At 39.8% G+C, this 21,042-nt stretch overlaps 3 protein-coding genes across 3 annotated transcripts; 2 read left to right on the top strand and 1 right to left on the bottom strand.

Moving 5' to 3' along the window:
* The first annotated feature begins 239 nt into the window (after positions 1–239).
* vamp2 (vesicle-associated membrane protein 2) lies at positions 240–2,909 on the top strand. The gene is made up of 5 exons (XM_085364860.1): positions 240–325; positions 1,821–1,923; positions 2,186–2,344; positions 2,640–2,691; positions 2,854–2,909. The coding sequence occupies exons 1-5, from the start codon at positions 240–242 to the stop codon at positions 2,868–2,870; spliced, it is 417 nt and encodes a 138-aa protein (XP_085220986.1). The 3' UTR covers positions 2,871–2,909.
* Positions 2,910–11,565: 8,656 nt separating this feature from the next.
* On the top strand, positions 11,566–17,092 carry pcolcea (procollagen C-endopeptidase enhancer a). Its single transcript, XM_085363509.1, has 9 exons — positions 11,566–11,705; positions 13,911–14,019; positions 14,107–14,365; positions 15,431–15,555; positions 15,656–15,792; positions 15,959–16,260; positions 16,349–16,426; positions 16,512–16,682; positions 16,824–17,092. Exons 1-9 carry the CDS (start codon positions 11,617–11,619, stop codon positions 16,952–16,954), a joined length of 1,401 nt encoding a protein of 466 aa, XP_085219635.1. The 5' UTR covers positions 11,566–11,616; the 3' UTR covers positions 16,955–17,092.
* Positions 17,093–18,621: 1,529 nt separating this feature from the next.
* tmem88a (transmembrane protein 88 a) lies at positions 18,622–20,750 on the bottom strand. Its single transcript, XM_085363508.1, has 3 exons — positions 20,638–20,750; positions 19,361–19,686; positions 18,622–18,944 (listed from the first exon to the last, which is right to left on the bottom strand). The coding sequence occupies exons 2-3, from the start codon at positions 19,667–19,669 to the stop codon at positions 18,657–18,659; spliced, it is 597 nt and encodes a 198-aa protein (XP_085219634.1). The 5' UTR covers positions 19,670–19,686; positions 20,638–20,750; the 3' UTR covers positions 18,622–18,656.
* Positions 20,751–21,042: the final 292 nt, after the last annotated feature.

The following is a 21,042-nucleotide window of genomic DNA, read 5'->3' as shown; positions in this document are numbered from 1 at the left end:
ACTGATTACAATCTCAAAGTGCGATTGAATTGGAATACTGGCACACAGATTGCTGATAGAGTCATTTATAAAATAACTATGTCTCCTTTTTTAATGTATTAAAATGAAAACAATATATCCTTTGTTAAAAAATACAGAGAGCATGAAATCACTTTATTTAGTTTATTTTCAGTTTGTTTTCTTAACTTTAAAACTTTAAAGGTTTTAGATTATGTTCTGAAGTTGCACACAGATGAGAAATGGTTGATCAAATCAGCAGCACACAGTTTTCGCAGGATGTGAAAGCTGGTGAGAAACCTCGTCACAGCACTAGCAGCTCTTCTTGGTGCTAGTTTAGAGGTGATGACAGTGTGAACCTCTGTACACATTACACCTTTATGGTGGGACCCATTGGAAAGTTGGAGGGAGCTCATAGTAATTATATATATATATCTGTGCAACTTTATTGTACATTCATGCCTGTAAATATACAGTTATAGAATAGTAGTCATACTAGTCTGATAAAATAAAATAATATCAGTATTTTGCACATGTTTGTATTTTAAGGCAAATAATATTATTAATATGACATTTAGCTGTTATAATTTTTCCTTGGCGACTCATAGGGACCACCAGCAGCACCACGTAAACTATTTGAAAGGATTTGTTGTTGTTAAAGGATTAGTCATTTGTGAGTGTGCAGAGGTGACCTTTATACAGAGTTTCCCCTCGCACTAGTGAAGTAGCTCAGTTACAGCTAAGGTATATTTCTCGTAAGATGCTACAAGCTTAGCTTTATCATAGAGTGTTTGTTCACGATCTTACTTTGTGGTCATTGATTTAGTTTGGATTTATAGAAGCAAATGGTAAGCATTAGATCACACTCCATCTAAGTATTTTCAACACTTTCTCACGTGCATTTCAGGAGTTGTAGCGACCGCGTTATACATTCTACATCAAGCTGTATAATGTTTAAAGGTTATGTTTAAAATAGCCACAAACTATTCCTGAAAAAAATATTAAAAAGTATATTTGCGGTTGTAATTTGCGCCTGATGCCCATTCATTCTCCATCTCAGTCATGAGATGCGTGTCATAGAGGATTCAAAGTGGATATTTTTTATTTCTATTGATATACTACAAAAACTATGGATATACCTGAATCACAAGTAGTGTAGCAGCACAGAAAAGGCTAAAGTTTCAAATAGATATAAATGACATTTGCATCAGCGGTGACAAATTTAAGTATTTTTCACTAAGACAAAAAGAAGCAGAGAAACTATTCTGAAACTGCCATGTGGTGGAACTCTGCACAGGAGGTTTAGAAATGGCAATGATGAAGAGACATCTGGGTTGGGATGTAGGGTCATTTTACCCAAACTGTTTCACTATTTGGGCCCTTTTGACTTAAAAAAAAAAAAAAAAAAAAAAAAAATATATATATATATATATATATATATATATATACATACATATGTTGACCTTTTAGCGGTAAATGACACTCCCACTCTGTGAAATGACACTCTCTCACTGTGGTCACCGTTTGTACATAATGTCAAAGAACAGGCTCATCTAGCCCAAGAGGACAGGTTCAGTGGATTGATATATACTAGCATATAGAACTGACACATTGTGAAACCTCCACATCTGTTGCATCACACTCGATGGCCTCTTTAGGTTTTTGTGAAGATTTTGGGGAGCATGACTCATTCTTTTGTAGACTAATTTTCACCGCATCACAAAAAAAACACTTGTGGCTTTTTTTCCATTTCTGTTGTAGAGTAATGTGGGAATTTAACATGATGAACATGCTATTGAATATTTGCATTTGTTTATCATCAGGTCTGCCCCAGCCGCCGGAGCCCCTGCACCAGAGGGAGGGAATCAGCCTCCCAACCTCACCAGCAACCGCCGTCTGCAGCAGACACAGGCACAGGTGGATGAGGTGAGTACAGTGCAAACACACAGCCAGGCATTCATGCTTTTCATTTCATTCATTCATTCCTCACATACTAAAAAAAGAACTGAAAAAAATGAACATTTAATAATAAGTAGTGGGTTTGACTCCTCTATCATTTCTCCAAGTCTTCAAACAGCTTTTGCTATAAAAATATATAAACAATATCCTATATCTAGTAACCCTTACATGCAGTCATGTTGTGTTGATGGCCGATTACACCACACTGCTCTGTGTGTTTCCCCCCCAGGTGGTGGATATCATGCGTGTAAATGTGGACAAGGTTCTGGAGCGTGATCAGAAGCTGTCAGAACTGGACGACAGGGCCGATGCCCTGCAGGCTGGAGCCTCTCAGTTTGAGACCAGCGCTGCAAAACTGAAGAATAAATACTGGTGGAAGAATGCCAAGGTGAGGTCATGCAGACATCCTTACTTGAATAGCAAATGTCTGTCTGTTTACAGACAAAATGAAAAAAAAAGAAAAGAATAAAAATCAAAGTGAAACAGAAAGCCTCTGCAAACATGGAGCCAACTACAACCATCAGTTTCTGCTATAAACTTTGCTCTTGAGCCTAATTTTGTGTGTCACTGGTAGAAATTATATGTGTGCTGTATGTGATATTTATGTGATATTGATATTTTTAGTGCTTTAAAGAGTTTTTATTAAAAATCTCTGTTTTTTTCTGGAAATCTGCTGATTACAGATGATGATTATCCTGGGTGTGATATGTGTGATTGTCCTCATCGTCATTATTGGTAAGAAGCACACTGATATTTTCTATAACAGATATAACAGTTATTTCAATGGTGTTATTTATTTGTAATACACATACATTTCTTTGTAGTTGCCTTTATAATCTCCTAACCCATGCAGCGATTTACCCTCCTTCACCTCTCCTCTCTTCTATGTCTCTACAGTGTACTTCAGCACCTAAGAAGAATTGCTCCTACCCCAGTCTGATCCTAACTTCCTTGCTACAGAAAAAAAAACAACCTCGAATTGATGACAAAATTAACTGCAGATGATTAATTTACTCTCTCTATATATAATTACATCTCCCCAATTAGCCTTGATATAACACCCCTAAACCCGTCAGGGCCCCCACGGCTCCCCCACTTCCACCACCTCGCCTCTGGACCCCTGTCAATATTTGTCCTGTGAGTGTGTGGCCCTGTCTCCTTTCTGGGTACTCTTGGCTTTTCTAACCTGCCATACTGAGAACCAAACACTTGTGACGATGCATCAACAGAAAAGGAAACAACGATTGGCGATAATTGTTACATAACTGATATATATATAGTTCTTTGTAGAGTTTTATTCTGATATATACCGTTTTGTAGGTGTGTGTGTGTGCGTGCGGTGCGTGTGCATTTTGTACTTTTTATTTTTTGTATTAATTTTACGTATGCTTCAGCGGTAACTACTGCCTATTAATCGAAGTGTGTACTTTTTGCATGTTTTTCATCATCTTTCCGTCCCCTTGCTTCTCCTCTCTTTTTGGTGTATTTTTGCACAGTGGAGTTCGCCTCCATTCAACTGGGATACAAATTTTCATCTTGTCTGGGTTACTCGCATCCAGCAAAACAAGCCAGAGAACTAAAACTTGCATTTAAAAAAAAAAAGTGACATCAAGTTACAGAAATTGGAGCTAATCTGCAGAAAGAACTGCCCTTAGAAAATCTCCAGGTTACTCCTTGTTCGGCTCAGGATTTCGATAACTTGATGCCGTGAAAAACAAAAATCAAGTCTTAGCTTCTTTTATGGCTTTTTGAGCGATTTAACGCTCACTGATAATCCATCAAGCGTACAAATAATGCATGAATTGTGAAACTGCTCTAATAATCATCACCCCTCCGGACCCCTTTCCATGTAATCCTCCCATTAACCTCCATTTCTCTTTTGAAATTTCCCTCTTGAATAACTTTCATCTGTTGCGTCTTTTATGCCCCCACCCCACCTTCTGTCTCTCGGCATGCTTGGACACCTCAATTTCTTGTGATAATTTCGAAACTGCCATAGTACATTTGGACCAATGTCTGTAGATGTTTCTTTTTTTATTTAAATATTACGTAGTGTCTTATTTCGAAAACATTCCTTCATTGCAGTCTAGTGCAAACGCTCTTACTGTAGCACATGTAAGTGTAAGTATCTTGAAAAAAAAAAAGTAACAAAAAATGCGATGAACCTATTGTCGAAAACGTCAGTCGTGCAAACCACTGGAGAAAAAAGTTAAATAGCTGTAAGGGTACATTTTCAATAGGCAGGATTAGACTTTGAAACTGTCCAGATTATTTTTTTAGAGGTATTATCTTACACACTTACACACTCACACTTATATTCTGGAGATGTATTCTGTGAAGGTACCGTTGTATAAATTGTTGAATTCGCACACAGCAACGTTTCCCCAGTGTGGACACTAAAAGGCCTTAGTCTTAGTCTTCAGTCACTTTTTTTCAGTAAGTGTCAATTATTTCCAGTCACACAATCTCCCCCCATCCCCCTCACACTTTTAGTAGGTGTGGAGGGACTGCAGAAGAGGAGTCTGCTTCAAATGCACAAGCTACCTTGTTTTTGATGGCGCTGTCTGGCTCTTCCATAGCCTGGCCAAAGCAGGTCCTGGTGCAGTAAAAATCAAAGAAACAAACAAAAAAAAAAACCTCTCCACATGAAGAGCACATTATAAAACAAGACAATTCAGCCTTGTAGATTTAGCAACAGGGACAGGGGCTAATTAGTCAGATTCACAGTTTTAGATTTACTTGAGCAGTTTGCTAACCTTCAAAGGTTAGCTAGCGACAAGACAAGTAAGTCACAATTTAAAAAAAACAAACAACAAACAGTAGCATTCCTAAGACGAGCATTTTGCTAGAGCAGTGGTTTGTCTCGGTGTGTCTCCCTATAGTCAAGGCCTTTTTCTTTTTTAAATATATAGATTCTATTTTTTAATTATAGTATATTTTTGTGTGAAACAGACAGGTAAAGAGGAAGTGTGCAATCAGTACCATTTGCTGCTAACTGGCAGCGAGCTCCTCTTTACCTCTGTCTGCTGTGTTTTTTGTAATTCAGCTCTGTGCGTTACACACTGCCAAGCATCAAAGGGAGAGGCTTCTGTTATCGCAGTTCTTTCTTTCATTGGTGCCCTCACTGGTTTGGTCTTGAACTCTTACGTAACTTGATTTCGGCATCTAACTCCTGCGCGTGACCATTTCGGCTATTCTAGGAGCAGGAGAGCAGGGCAATATAGATGCACTTGATTTCTTTTTTTTAAAATTTTCAGACACTGTGGGACACTAAGGCCTTTTACACATTTCATTTCTCAAAACCGCCGAAAAGGTTTCGCTCTCAGCTGCGGGATGATTTAGAATTTTCCCTTGAGGTTGTGGTGAATTAAAGTTTATATTGCGTTTAGAGAAATGATGTACCGGCCTAGCATTGATAAATGCTCAACAGGAAACCGCTCAGTTTATCCTTTACTGCCACTGATGCCACAGTCCTGAAATTTAGTTTTGAAGGAAATACAGCATTTCAGAGCAAATGTGTATAAAGCCTTAGCAGCCTTGTGTCTTTTTATCTTCCCCACCACCTGAGTAAACCAACCTGCCCCTCTTTGCTCAACTCACTTTTCGAAATTCCTTGTCTGCGCGTGTGAGTGTATGTGTGCACAAGTGCTTTAATGTGTATGTGTGTGTGTGTGTGTGTGTGTGCATGTGTGTGTGTTAGAATAGCTCAGTCTTGGGAATATCCCCAGTTTATCCTGACAGATTAGGCCGCTTAACTCTCAGAGTGAAGGCACGTTGTTTCCTTGATCACTGAAGTACGATGAACAGAGAGGTTACCAGAACTGTTGGCCCGTTCCAACCTTAACACCCCCCCCACATACACATATATTTATCCCCAAACAAAGCAAAAGCAAACCACAGAAGATTACCAAAGACCAGAATTCCATGCTTATGCTGCCAATTGCCATCAAAAACAAGCGGATAGGAAGATGTTACCCAAGCTATCCCAGTCTGTCTCAGATAGCTTACACCCTTACTCTACCTATAGGAACTTTGAACTCGTACACACTGTTTATGTGGTGTGTCAGTTACGGCTTGTGAGTGTGCCATCCTACTAAACGTATGCAAGTTAAACCAAAACTTGAGGACCGCATGCTTCAAATCTCAAAACTACATTAGCCTTCCCCTAATTATGTGTATCCAGGTTTGAGGAGCTTCTTTAATCTGTAACTAGTTTGTAGACACATGATCCTATAACTAATTATAGCACAAGTCTTCTTTTTTGTGTGTCTCCACAGTGCTGCCAATTTTTCAGAAGACATAAAAATTAAGATACAAACTACAGCTATTAGACAAACCCGAGAAAAACAGTGAAATCTGCATCTGTTTGGTGTTGTAATATGGGGGTGTTTTGGGGATAAGGGGTCCATATCCTCAGGTTTAAGCCACTAGTAAATTTACCATAATATGTACAAGGACAAAAACTGCATGAGAAAAAGTAAAATTGGATATTTTTGGCAATATCAAATCATCATTGGGTTACAGATGTAGTCCTTTTAGCCATCTTACAGGAGTTAACCATACAGTGGACTGAAGTGGTATAACACTACTGATTGGGGTAGGATTTGTGTGTTCTCCATAAATCCAGCTGTTGTCCCGTGAGAGCTCAACCCTATTGGTCACAATAGTGAAAACGAAGTGATTGCTCTCTTTTTCTGTTGCTTTACTGTCTGTATGAAAAGAAGTGTGCATAAATTTGAACACCGTGGCACTTTCTTCTTCTTTTTAAAATGTTGTGACTCATTCATTTTCAAGCGGGATGGGAACATGATTCACTGGTGAATATTGTCTTACGTCAGCCTCAAGAACCGTTCAGTGATCTCAGTGCTGTGTTCAGGTCATTTAGGGGGAATAAGTGTTTGGAGCCCTTTTTTTTACAGGGCTCTTGAATTTGTAATTCAAATTTTGAAAGCAAACGAGCAAGAAAGAAGGAGACCAACGCAAAATCCGCAACCTTATTGAAATGTTCGCCATTAAGCCCTAAAGGGGGTGAACGCAGCAATAGGAGGGAACCTTTTGAGTCTCTGAATGTTCTTTTGATGGCTATCAATTCACAATATTCTACTTAACATATGTTAACATGTTTCTTTTGTTCCTTTTTTGAAACCAAATATTGTGTTTTTATTTTGCATCAGTTTAGTAATAACTCCAGATGTCACTGAGTTTTTGTGTGTCAGCACTGATGGGTAAAGGTAAAGAAAATGGGAAGTTAGAAGGGCAGGGGAAAGTATTTTTACCTTTCAATAGTCCAGAGTGCTTAGAATGACTCTACAGTTTACATCAGATTGCTGTTTGTATCTACCAGATATATTTTTTGTTTAAATCAGTTTATTTTTGAGGAAAGACTTTTCTTTCTTTTTTTTTTGTCTTTTTGGGAGTGGGTTTTCTGAGATGATGGTCCATATTGCCCCTGGTCATCTGGCCTTACAGGAGGGACAGGACTGGAAGATCACGGGCAATGTGCTGGGCTGTATGTTTTTTCTCTGTTTGCTTTTATTTATTGATACATTTATTGTGCTGTCATTTGGTATGGGATTAGAAACTTAACAAGGTTGACTCAACGCAAAGGAGAGGAGACTGAATGAGAAACTAAAGTACATAAAATAATTGTAGTGTAAATCTATCAATGTCTTATTATATTGATGAACATCATGAAATATATGTATATTGGAAAAACTGTGTCTATGACAGCTTGTGCTTTCATTTGTGCTTCCTGCGCTTTGTCCGTGTGCAACAATGGGGAAATGCAAATGTGACTGCAAATCTGGGACCTGTGTGAATAAGCATACAGTTATTACCAATGCAAATGATATCCTTAATTGATCCTTGGTATATGCAAGAGTGCCAAAAAAGACTATGTTAAGACCTGAAGTCAGAAAAATGTGCACCTCTGCATCCATTCAGTCTGGTTTATAGTCTCTTTTTAACTCCTTAAACTCACATTAAGACTCTCGCATCACTGAAAACTAAACAGCATGCACAACCAGTTGCATGAGCATATAAATGAGCTAAACTATAATGTAGCTCGTTCACTGTAGTTAGACTAATAAAGTAGGCACAAAACTTACGCCTCCATAGTAATTACGCACACTAAATTCTGTATCAGAAAAGTAAGTCTCTTGAAACCAGAGGGCAAAAATACAAACTGTCAGGTGTGGCTGAGACACTCATGTACATCACAGAATGGGATTTTGGGGGGGGGGGGGGGGTTGCTCTCTAAAAACTTCTAACAACCTGCCAATATCTAATTAGGGTTTTGGAACCAGGGAAACCTATGAAGGAGTATTAGGATCATATTAAAGTTGAAATTTTGAGAACATAAATAGAAATTTTAATAGTAAAGCCACAATTTGTGAGAATGTACTACTTTTTGTGTCAGGTAACAGATAGATAATTTCTCTTTTAGCATCTGGTAACCAAGTAAGTATCGAAAATTAACAATTTTATCTTATTGCCGACAATTTTATTCCAAGATCAAGCAGTATTTTACCTTTATTCTCGAATTTTCTACTTAATTCTAATAAATGCTCAATCAAAAAACCAAAACGTTATCATCGTCGTTTCCGGTGGCTTTTATTTTGAAGAGTAGCTAAAGCGGTCATATTTCTTGCTATCGGTTCACTAAATATGAATTTCCTAGCCCACATATGTAATAAAAGAAGAAGAAGAAAGCTCTCCAGCAAGCGCTAGCTCTAAATTAAGCACATAAAAGCAAAGCTTCATTTTGCACATTATTATCATGGCGCTGACTCTTTCCAATTGCTTCGTCAGCGCAAAACAGGCTTTCTGACAGAGTGGCTAAATGAACGACTGCACACGCTTCAAATGGAACAACTTGGACGAAGAAACAGAAAATGAGCTGCTATCACTCCGAAGATGATGAAACAGAAAGAGGGGGGATAGACCATTGTTGTTACACGACTTCACCATCTATTTGTGAGGGCGGCGATAAGAAATAACACTGCACCCAAGATGTAGCTTCACGTTTTCACCGCTGGGTGTCGCCCTGTCCTCTACAACATTACTTCACGTACACTACAGACTGAAATTACTCACACTAAACTACTTGCCAGCATGCAAAAGCATAGATGCTGGCTTGCAACACTTCGTTTATATCACCTCTGCATGCAACCAGCTACATCGAAATCTGTGAGGGTAACCACTGCTCTATTTGCGCACTTAGAGTTTTCTTTTCAGATGTTTCCTCATGCAAGCGTCTTGTTTTTGTTTTGATGGTGTTTATTATTTGAACTCATTTCTACAGATGGATATAGTTAGCTATTTTCTAATCTGTCTAACTTGTGCTTTTTATTTCTGTAAACCACATGTCTGCCACTGCAGCATAAGGGAAAAAGCATGCATGTGAAAGGAATTAACTTTCTAGCTGAATACTGTCATTACCATGACTCGGACTTACTGGCAAATAATGATGTCTCCTGAGCAGCTACCATAAAATGTGAGGGAAGTCAAGTATTAGGTGTGACATTTGAGTTGCCGTTAGATCTGACTTTAGTGAGACATCCTGTTATTGCTGTGAGCTTTTTGGCTCATTCACTGGAATATCTTATTTTCCCCATAAAACGCACAATGAAGTGCATCCAGGAAAAAGGCTATTATGCCTCAACGACTTCCCTCCTGAAAAGTGACAAACTCAGACAAAGCAGGACACAGTCATTCCAAGTCACCTCTGCATGTGCTTCCATCTAGTTATCACTGAGATCCTATGAGAGTTGGTCCTTACTGCAACGCACCACATGATTTGAGGAATGTTTTTTTTCTTCTTTTTTAAAAAAAAAATGTGCGGAGTGAATTTGTGAGGAACCATATTTAAACAGAACAGATGGCTCCACAGTTGCTTTAAAATCATCAGTTTGGATCCATCACCTTTACAGATGGATTCACACAACTGCACGCATTCTGGTTTTGGTTTTTTTTCCTCACCTCTGAAGCGCAGTGTCACGTTAAATTGTGTTTCAGAGTTTAAAAAGAGAGGGAGAGAGATTAACAGCTTGCAAAAGGAAATGTGTGGATGTAATAACAGTAATGTGCTGGCTCAGGGAGGAGGCATGGACGTGACCTAACTCCAGGGTGCGTACCAAAAACAACTTTTCACTTTTCTGGGACTGTCTCGCTGTCAAACTGTTTTAAGTTTGTTTTCCATTTTTCTCAGTCAGCGCACCCCTCCTCTTTTGCCTCAGCCATCCGTTCACTACAAGTCATCTCCTCCCCCGCTGCTGTTCCCTCTTGACTCCCCAGCAGGAATGTGGGGCCAGCTTGGAGGACTCTTTCAGGAGTTACAGCAGAAACCTACACTCTTGCCTCGGATTACGGCTTAAAGGTCACTGTTACTCCCACACATATTGGCAGCGGCTGCATGGTTGTGCAGACGTCGTACACTCCACCCCCCCACCCCACCCACCACCACCACCACCAGCAGACTCCTGTGCGCCTTTGCATTCCTTCCCCCGCTGACTCTTATCAGAGTCTTTGGGGTTAAACACAAACACAACACAGCACAACTGGGGAATGCTCATTTCTCTAACTGCAAAACAGACAAGCACCAAATCTGTCAAAAGTTTGGAAAGCATGTGGCACAAAACCTCTTTCAAGCAATCTGGAACGCCACAATGAGATCTGAACTATAAAATCTTACTAAACATAAAAAAAGAAAGAAGAGAAAAGAAAAAAAACTTCTTTGTGGAAATATCTTTGTGATTTTACAGACTGTCTGGACCTTTTCCCTCACAGTTTGATCAAGATGTCCACCTTTGTAGTCCATAAAAATTTATCATTTTACATCAGCGTACCCTCCACAGGCCTCAATAACGCAGGCGAAAGAGTTGGCTCATTACTGAATCTCAACAGAGAAAGGATACTCCCTCCTCTCAAGTGTTATTCTTGCCTTGGTGGCAAATAAACAGTCCTTGAGTCAATGGAGCCAAAGGAGCTCCTGGGGCTTAGGGAAATAAGAGCATCAGGTTTATTATCATTCCTATTAGAGCTTATTTTGACTCCCACATGTATTTTTCATTCAACTAAGGCTATTTTTTTTAAAGAAAAACATTCTGTTTTGCAAATTAAAGGTCTCACATCATGCTGTGGAATGTAAAGATTTACGGGCCTTCCTGTGCACGTACAGCCCATACAGCCTCAGGCTTTGCCTCTACCTGTGCCCTCTCTGTAATCAGGAGTCAGACGCAAGCTGGAGTTCATTTTTCCTGAACTTTTAGACATTTAAAGGTCCAGAAACATCCAGAAACAAAACTTTCCAGACTTCTGATACTGGAGCCCTTTGCTCCTCCTTCCTAGATGCTCACTGAGACTGAGACCAGACTTACTCTGGAAGAAACATCTGGCTCAAATTAAAGCCTTCTCCTCCGTCCCTCGCCACTCATGTCATCCCCCCCCTCATGGTTATTTTTTGCAACTTTAGCCCTTTCATCCTTATTGTCCATCTCTTCGTCCATTCTTGCCCCCCTACTCATTCATTCTCTCCGCCCATTCCGAGCCTCCTCCTCCTCCTTCTCCTCCACTTCCTCCTCCTCTGTCTTTCACCTCTTGCCTCCTGTTACCATCTTCCTTTTCTGCAAATAGTCTGGTTTGCTTTTTGTACGCAGCATCATGAAGCCAATGAGCCATATCTGGGGTCTCTCCTTGGTCTTGTCTCTGAGTTTGGGATGGACAAAGGCCCAACAGACAAATTTCACCAGGTGAGGTTGCATTTTAAACCATTTGTGATCGAGAACCTGCAAAAGAAAGGTTCTTCTTGAAATTCACTCTGATCCTCATATGCAGATATGTGAGGTGAAGATACTTTTGTTTATTTTAACAAATATCAACCAGGATAAAAAGGCTCTTTGAAATGATCTTTACTATGACATTTTAATTCAGTCCTGCTTCTGTACATTCTTTCCAGCTGACTGTTTAATTGGGCACAGAGCTGTCCTGTTGGTTTTGGGCTCATGATGTGTGGCGCACTGAGTTTGCAAAGGCTGAGGTGCCACAGATGTTAATGCTTTCAGCTCTGCCTGTGGGGTTGAATCAGAGAAACTTGGCTCTGATTCTGTGCATTTAGGCTGTAATCAGCAGCTGTCTGACTTTGCTGGGGTTCTGCTGTCTGAGTCCTAGTCTGGGAAAACAACAACGTTATGTTTCAATCTAATTTTAGTTTTCTAATTTTGGTTGTCCACGTTGCTGTTTTTGCCTCCTTACAATTTGTTTACTTCCTCTAAAATGAGGCATGATTGAAAGATGTTTTATATTTCTTAAAAACTTGAACTCTCCAAAACTCTCTACACCACTAACTGTAAAATATCCCTTAACAGAAATGACTTCATAATAACTGACATTTTTTCAGTGGCTCCTAGTTTTACAAATGTATCCTTGCCAAAATAGGACATTTTTCTTCCTGGAAAGTACATTTTGACAAAGTGTCCAAAACCTGAGCGTCAGCTGTAAAATCCCCAGTACTTTTCACTGGCCTACAATTATTCAACTCTTTACTTCAAGCTACTGACTAGTCACTACATCGTTATGGACTACCAAAGCACTCAAGTTTAAAAAAATACAAATTAAAAATTAATATGTGCAACCACTGTGATGGTATTGTCTCTAACCCCTATTAAATTTAGCTAGTTAGCCTCTGTTAGCTGCACACAATATCAAAGTCAGTCTGAGTCAAACAGTTATTTGATGTAAATACGCACATTGCACAAATGCAAGAACATCTCTATTTAACAAGCATTACAAATCTTACCTCGTGGGTAAACTAGTTACAACAACTTAGATAGTTTCCAACACCAAAGATAACAGATAATGTTAACTAGCAAGAAGAAGGAAATACCCACCTCTTTCTTGTTCATGTAAAGTGTTGTTTTGTCCAAGGAACACATTGGGGATCAAAAGACACAAACATGATAACCAGTTTACATTAGTTATGCTAGCCCAAACTCAAACCATGGCTGGTTAGTTCAAACTCTGTTAAGTTTGAAAATCTTTTACTGTATAAATGGACTAAGAAAAAGGCAGTTGTGTGACTGGGTAGATGAGGCTTGTATAAGAAAGCCCTTTGAGTGCTCAAATTGAATAGAAAAGCAAACTATAGGTACAAGTCTATTTAAAACACACAAATAATGACAGGTAATTTGGGAGCAATTTATCTTACTAAAATGCTATTCAACATGTGGCTATAAGATCTGCGAATGAAACCACCAACCTTTAGATTAGTGGACCTTGGCGTCTCCTATTGGTAATGGAAGCTTCAACATTAGCAAAAGGCTAATGACTTCAATCAATCAAAAGTTCAGATTCCTATGGGGACGATAATTGACAAAAGAAAATCGCTATGTAAACCCACACGTATAACCATTTAATCAGAAGTCTTTTTGCAATCACAAGATTTTCCTCTTGCTGGACTTTAAAAAGAATGCAAAGTACTTCTGCGCTGGCTTCTGTCTTAAGAGCAGAAAGCCACAGCCATGTTTTATATACAGTCTCTGGCTCTATTTCCTGAGGTACAGCCAAGCTAAGACTATAAATCGATTTATAGGCTTTATAAATGACTGATATAGAGTAAACAAGGGTCTGTCAAAAGAAGTCATCTTAACTTAATTATGATCCTGTTACAGAGCTCAAGTGCTGACTCCAACTTGATTGAAGTGTGATTATTGTTGTTTTTTTCATTCTTTCCCTGTTTTAGTGTCAATTAAGCAGCAGACTTTAATTAAGAAAAACATTGCAAGAATACATGTAGCAACATCTGCACCCTGCGATTAAATCATCATATAATGAAAATTTCCATCTTCTTACACTAATTTCTTCCAGTAAATTCCCACAACAACAACCACAACAGCCAAGAGTTCATTTAGAGAGACTCTGCTTGAGATTCCCATTTCTCACTGACTCCTTTACCACAGGCCTGTGTTCTACTGCGGAGGAGACATGGTTGCTGAATCAGGCTTTGTTGGAAGTGAAGGGTTCCCAAGCTTCTACAAACCAAACAGCAAATGTGCCTGGCGCATCACTGTGAGTCACTCTCCCTTCCCCAAGCCTGAGTTCTCCAGCTTTTCCAAGCTTTCTGTGTCTGACTCATGTGATCTCGATGCTTTCCAGGTCCCAGAGGGAAACGTGATAACGCTCTCCTTTCGCATTTTTGACCTCGAGGCTGACTCACAATGCCGCTACGACTATCTGGATGTTTACAATGGACATTCCAACTTGGTGCAAAAACTGGGTCGCTTTTGTGGAACTTTCCGACCTGGAGCGCTCATTTCAACCACAAACATGATGATGCTGGAGATGGTGACTGATGACGAGACGCAGAGTCGAGGATTTCTGGCCTATTTCAGTGCAGTCAAACCCTACGTATCTGGTATGTGGTCACATGATGAAGCTGTTTTGTTTTTGTGTTTTTCATTATAATGCCATGTATGCATTCCCAAATAATCCCAGTGCCTGAATGTAGCATATATTTTTGGACTTCGTATCCATGACCACAATTTCTAATGAGGTAATTTTGCCTTAAATTAAAGTTAAGCTTAATTAAATAGTTAATCTCCTCTTCTTCTTGGCCTCTTGCCTGCTCAGCTTTAAGTGGTGGCAAACCTAAAACCAAAGTAATAATAATAACAATAATAATAAAACATTTGAAAGCACTGCAGAGGTTCTCAATACACATTAGTTTAACAACATTTATGACTCCTAAAATTTTTATAAATCCCAGATTAAGCCTGTTTTGGATTTAAACTATTAAAAATGACTATATTCTTTAAAACGATTGGCAAGTGCAGCTTTCATAGTTTAGGAATGAAGTGTTTACAGTGTTAAAGAAAACAGGAAGTTTCCCACCTCATCCAGCTTTCACAGTACTGTTGTAAGGGAGCAGAATAATAAGTAGTGAATTTCTTTGCATTAAAACCTTCAATAGCAAATTATTACTGGTAATTAAAGTAACCTCTGGCAAATGATCTGAAATATATCATTAAAAGTAACAGGAGGCAGAACCATCGACAGTCTGGATTCAGCAGATAGATGTTGAGTATCAAGCCTGAGATTAGTCTTCAGACTTTTCTTTTTTGTTTGGAAGAGCTTATAATTAAGCTTCAATAATATGCTTCAAATGTGACCCTGAGTCATGCTGCACCAGCGACCTCCAGCAGTACCCTGGGGGCTCATCAGAAATTGTGTAATAATAGTAGAAGGGGGGCCGGAATAGAGGCCAAAGTATGATGCTACACCCCTGAGCTTGCACAATGTGTTTTAAAAAGTGTTCCAGCCAACAGGCTAGATTATTAATAACAGCTCAAAATGTTGAAATTTATATCTTTGTTATAAATGTGAAATGTCTTATTTGATATTAATGGTGCAGACAGCTTTAAGAAAAATTTACAAGTCTCTTCATTTAGCATCCTAATGGAGTGTTTACGGCTTGTTTCAGACGAACAGTTCTGTGGGGGGAGGATGACAAAAGCCCAGGGAGAGATCAAGACACCCAACTGGCCCGACAAAAAATACGAACCAGGAACAAGCTGCTCCTGGCTGATCACTGTGGAGCCCAATATGGTCAGTGGCAAGCTGACTCGCAGTGTGCAGCCACTGTATAGTCCAAAGTTCCTTACTTTGATTAATTGAATCTTTATACTTGTGTCTCTTTGGATACCAGGTGATCCACGTGAATTTTGATAAGTTTGCCGTGGAGGATGACGCTTATTGTCGCTTTGACTATGTGGCATTCTTTAATGGCGGAGAGAGGGATGACTCACGTCTGATTGGAAAATACTGTGGCGATCAGGTCCCAGAGTGAGTGACAGAAATTTCTGAAGCCTTTAACCCCTGGAGGGTCCTAGAAAAATGCATACACTATCGGACCTAGAGCCACAAATCGACCCAAGACCCTCCAGGGGTTAAAGTCGTTTTAAAATAGCCATTTCTAATTTTACACCTCATCCTTTTTCCTTGTTCCTAGACCTATTGTTACCAGCGGAAATGTGCTACTGGTCCAGTTTGTGTCAGACCTCAGTGTGACGTCTGATGGGTTCCTCGCCCACTTTACCAGCATCGCACGTGGTTCTCAGATACCAACAGTCAACTCAGGACAGACTACAAGATACAGTCCTCCAGTACCTTCTGTCAAACCTGCACATCCTTCTACCCCGATAGAAACAACCACCAAATATGTGCCAGCTCCTGTCCCTAGGTCCACTCCGAGCCCCAAACCAGTCAAGCCCACTAGAGACCGTAATGCAAAGCCAAATGGAAAGAGGCCTGGTAGGTAAATGTACAAAATAAAAATAAAAAAGTTAACAACTAGTATCACTAAAAACATATTATTTCTTTTTCACTATTTTCTTATTAGTGCCTCAAAATCCACTCTGTGCCAAAGCCTGTAAAAGAAATGGAACAATCAAGACTAGTTTCTGTGCCAGTGAATTTGGTAAGTTTCCTGCTGTTGACATATATACACACACATGCATTATCAATCAGATGTTGCGTTCTGACTGACCCCACCTTTTTTCCAGTATTAACCGGGAAGGTGACCTCTGTGGCCCCGAGGCCCCGAGGTGCTATTCAGATTACTGTGTCCCTCATCAAGGCCTACAAAGCAGGCCGGCTAACCATAACACAAGTTGGAGAGACCATGTCAGTTAAGCTGATGTCGCAGTGCAAGAAGTGCCCGCTGTTCCGCAAAGGTGGGTTGTTGCTTATTTTTTAATTCGTATTATCCAGGTGCCGGAGATCAGCAGTATCGTCTTTAACTCAACAAACATAACCTCATTTAATCTTAATGTTTGTGGGGTTTTTTGGGTTTCGTTTTTTTTTCATTCTCACAGGTGTCAACTACATCATCATGGGTCAGGTGAATGAACAGGGACAAGGTACCCTGGAACCCGGTGCATTCACAGCTCTCTACAAAGCCCCACACCACAAATTGTTAATGAATATCAGCCAACAACCCTGTTAACCTCAAATACCCGTCCAGACCAGAAAATGGAAACACAAATCTAGACATTTTAATGTGAAATGCAGCTCTTTCAAAGCACTATATATATGTTATACAGGAATACATAACTTCAGTGTTGTACCGCAAAATAATTAAAAGGAAGGCAATTGTAATGTCTTATTCAAAACTCTGCCAAACCTTATGTTTGTAATTTATAACTGAATAAAGGTTTTATATCTCTTTCATTTTATCTGACTGGCTACTTTGTGTGTGTGTATCAACTGTGACACTTAATATTAGAATGATGTCTCTGACTCCACCTTGTGGATTTAAAAAGTAAGAGCAACCTGCACATTATGAATCGGATAATCATGGCTCTAGATGAAGAAAATGTATTGTCATTCATAAACACAGAGACCAGTTTACCTTCATTTTTTTTTCAATATTTTTTTATTTGAAGATTCTGAAGCCAGGAATGACAAAGTCAATTTTCGAAAGATATATCAAGAAATTCCTCAATTTTATTAACAAAGGAAATGGAATTGCTCACTTTTTCTCTGCCGTTTTTGTAGCTTGCAAAACCATCTGAACCACTGAATACTTCTAGGGCCAGGGTCTGGCAGACTGACCTTATATTTGAGATCCGTGGTTCCTATTAAAAATCTCAAGAGGTGATAAAGTCTAAAGTCTTTGGTCAAAGAGTCTAAATCAAGATGTCACGTTTTTCAAAAAGGTTTCTACAAATTCCTGTTCTGACCTCATATAACTAGAGTGCAACCAAAAAATGTTCTGTACTTTTAGTACGGAATTATAATTGGAAACCTTGCTTTTTTAATTATTACTGAAGTTTATTAGTATAAATGTGTTTCACACGGCTATACCAGGGCATCACAAGTTGTAGAAATAACAGAAAGAAAAATAACAGAGTACTCCTACCATCAGTCACACAGCAGGGATGTGGCTTTTTATGTCTAAGTGAGAAGTCCAGTGTAACAGACTCACCTGTGAAAAAGCTGACATCCCCATATGCCCTCTTTGCTTTCCAGCAGCTTGTTATGTGGGTTGTTGATGGCAGTTTGTCCATTAGATCTACTACCCAGTCTTCTCCTCATTCTTCAATTTTATCTTCAGTTTCATCCCTAGCATCCTCTTCTGCCACACCAACACTCTGCATGTCCTCCTTCACCATGTTCAGCATTTGGCCCACATTTGTAATTTTCTTTGGGCTACCTTTGGCTTTGACTAATGAGGCTGAGATGCAGTCTAGCTGCCTCAACTAAGCCACGGGTCTACCTTATGACCCCAGACACGTGCCGTATCCTAAGTCAGTCTCAGGTCATACCCTTTGAGCCACATCTGGCCCATGCTATATTTTATGTAGCTCGTGTCATGAGTTTTTCCTGCATCTGGCCAAAAGTATATGTCACTGAGTTAACTGAGCTATCAGGGCAGGTTTTCTTTTGTGTAAGAAAAAAAAAAAAGCTGAGTGACACTTTATTTTTTTTAAAAATAAATTTACTGTATAAAAGAAAAGAAAAGAAATTAAATACATTGAAACTGTATTCAAAACGCAATTGTGACTCTTAAACAATGAATATGAATGATTAAATGTGATGGATTTTTACAATGGCTACAGAAAAAGGACATATAAAAGTAGATTTCGTTATAAAGCAGGAAACTTGATAATATAATCATATATAATCCTCCTCTCCACTCCTCTCATCTACACCCAGATGCTACCCTTCCCCTGTCTCTCCATTGCATCCTGTTGACTAAAGCAGCTCCCCGGACCTTGCTTCTGATTGCGTTGGGTGGGCAGGTTCTTGTACACAGCCCGGCTGTAGGGGATGAAGCACAGGCCCAGCTGGAGGTGTCGGGCCAGACGGCAGTAAGCCGCCAGCGCCAAGACCAGCAGAGGGGTGAGCAGCAGAAAGCCCACCACCAGCAGGGCTATGCAGGCTGTGTCGTCCAGCAGGTCTGAACAGTATAGTGATGTTCCATGGGGCTGCACCTGAAGGAGAAGGGATGAGCAGCACATCATCAGCACTAACTCTAAGAAGTGTTTGTGTATTTAAGGTGCTCACACTAGTGATGTACAACACGGTCAGCATGCAGTGTGCTGTTTGTGAGGGCCTAAGTCTCACAGTGACCTAGAGCAGCTTAGTAAATGAGCTCTGGGAGGCTCCAGAAACAGCTGAGAAAACAGCGTCAAATCTCCGGAAATAAAGGAATTCCTTTCTTTTCTTTGGCATTCCAACATAAGAGTTTGATTAAAAATCGACATCAGGAGGTGCAACTCCAGTGGTTGGTTTGATAAACTGTGATTACCAGCAGAATCTAGTTTTAACCCCTTTCTTTCAATCTTTTAAAACAGCATTTTCTTTCATTAAATCCAAGATAATTATATAAATATATATATGTATTTACTGTGGAGTGGCAGAGAAAGCCGAATACGATCATGGTCAGCGCAGGGGTGAGGATGATGCCGAACAAGATGCTGGCCAGACTGAAATTGATCAGAGCGATGATCATATTCTGTGCAGTGACCAGCACGGAGCACGCCCAGCAGTCCAGAGAGCCCCTCAACTCCACAGGGGGGTCAGCGGCTTCGCTCCCTCTGTGAGAGTAAGGAGGCGGCACCACGACCCCTGACCCCAATCTGGAGGAGAACCGTGCTTCGGAGCGGGCTTGCTCAGACATTGTCTTCTCCAGCGTCCCGGTCCGTGAGAGGCTCATCTTCTTTGTGGTCTTTTCTGCATAAAAAAACCACACACGAGTCATTCATGCAGCTAGACAATCCACAAAACAACCTGGATCAGCATGACTTTGTTTTAATCCCGGCGTTATCGATCTCATCTTGGGTCTTTGATTGTCTGTTAAAAACCTTCCCTCTCCCTGCATGCTCTGATTCTGATTCAGTCTGACCGCTACAAAGATGGAAAGTTACAGAATGTTAAACCATATTATGCAATAGGTCCCTGAAATATTATGGCGAAAGATATGGAAAGTCACCATGAGATAACTGCACAGTTGTAAGTGCAAGGAAATTAACTTCCCTGACTCCACCTCCAACCCCCTCCCAAAACAATGAGCCAGGAGCATCTGGAAAAGTTTGAAAAAATTCCACTACTCACCGAAGTGTCAGAACAATGTCACAATTTTATTCATGAAATGCTGGGTGTGAGCTTTTAATTCCTACATTTCAATTCATTCAAGTGTTTCCACGCGATAAAGAGGAGCACTAACACTACTTCCCTCTGATCTGTGCTGCACTGACAGCTGCTGGTATTCACCAGTGTGAAATCTTTCACTTTGGCATTTCAACCTCACCCTCCAATCGACTGTCCAGTTAGGTGTTAAGATCATTAAAAAATATCTCTTCTAAAACTAGATTATTGTGCATTATATGGAAGTCAAAGAGTACAACTTGAGTAACAACTATCACATAGATTAAAAGGGCTTTTTGAGTATTAAAAAAACATATTAACGGCTTACACAACATTTTAACAGTTCCTTCGATCTGGGATGGCCTTTTGGAGACACTGGAGAAAATAGGCTGTTTGCTTCCAGATCAAAATGAACCCTACTGAATGGCACTGATTTAGTGTGTACACATTCAAATAAAATGAGCTGTTTTGTTTATTTTTGAAAAAAAGAAAAAAGAAAGGAAAGCAAAAGTAAAGGATGGATCCTGTCATACTTACTTGCGTTATAAACCTGATGACCTTCCCAGGTGCAGCTCAGTAGTGGCACCAGCAGATGAAAAGAATTTCAAGAATTTCCTCCTGATGTGCGTCTTCTCCGACTAAAAATCCAGATTTCGAACGTATATCCAAGTAAAGGTGGAGTTTCTACCTCTCGGCTAAGTCTTCTTCTGTGCTCAGGGCTAATTATACAAGCTAATAATAATAATAAGAAGAAGAAGAATCAGGAATCTGTCAGCAGTTTGGACTTTAGAGATGTCACAGAGGCGGGGAGAAAAAAGCTCTACAGGCTGGTGGCAAATTGTGCTTTCCTACTGGCTTCCTTCCCTGACATGCTTTTCCTTCCCTTTTTAAGATTTTCACTCTGACTCCAGTTTTGAGATCCGAGCCAGTGAGCCTGTATCC

This window comes from Diplotaxodon limnothrissa, linkage group LG10 (assembly GCF_057381915.1).
Source record: "Diplotaxodon limnothrissa isolate DT_005_m linkage group LG10, D_limnothrissa_male_GT1.1, whole genome shotgun sequence".
Classification (NCBI taxonomy): domain Eukaryota; kingdom Metazoa; phylum Chordata; class Actinopteri; order Cichliformes; family Cichlidae; genus Diplotaxodon; species Diplotaxodon limnothrissa.
Note: the sequence above shows the minus strand (reverse complement) of the source record. Positions and strands in the feature narration are given on the sequence as shown.

Coding starts and splice junctions, on each gene's coding strand:
- vamp2 (XM_085364860.1), top strand. CDS start 240: ATGGTTGATCAAATCAGCAGCACACAGTTTTCGCAGGATGTGAAAGCT. Junction 326..1,820: donor AGCACTAGCAGCTCTTCTTG/GTGCTAGTTTAG, acceptor GTTTATCATCAG/GTCTGCCCCAGCCGCCGGAG. Junction 2,345..2,639: donor ACTGGTGGAAGAATGCCAAG/GTGAGGTCATGC, acceptor TGCTGATTACAG/ATGATGATTATCCTGGGTGT.
- tmem88a (XM_085363508.1), bottom strand. CDS start 19,669: ATGAGCCTCTCACGGACCGGGACGCTGGAGAAGACAATGTCTGAGCAA. Junction 18,945..19,360: donor GCTTTCTCTGCCACTCCACA/GTAAATACATAT, acceptor CTTCTCCTTCAG/GTGCAGCCCCATGGAACATC.
- pcolcea (XM_085363509.1), top strand. CDS start 11,617: ATGAAGCCAATGAGCCATATCTGGGGTCTCTCCTTGGTCTTGTCTCTG. Junction 14,366..15,430: donor AGTCAAACCCTACGTATCTG/GTATGTGGTCAC, acceptor GGCTTGTTTCAG/ACGAACAGTTCTGTGGGGGG. Junction 15,793..15,958: donor TGTGGCGATCAGGTCCCAGA/GTGAGTGACAGA, acceptor CCTTGTTCCTAG/ACCTATTGTTACCAGCGGAA.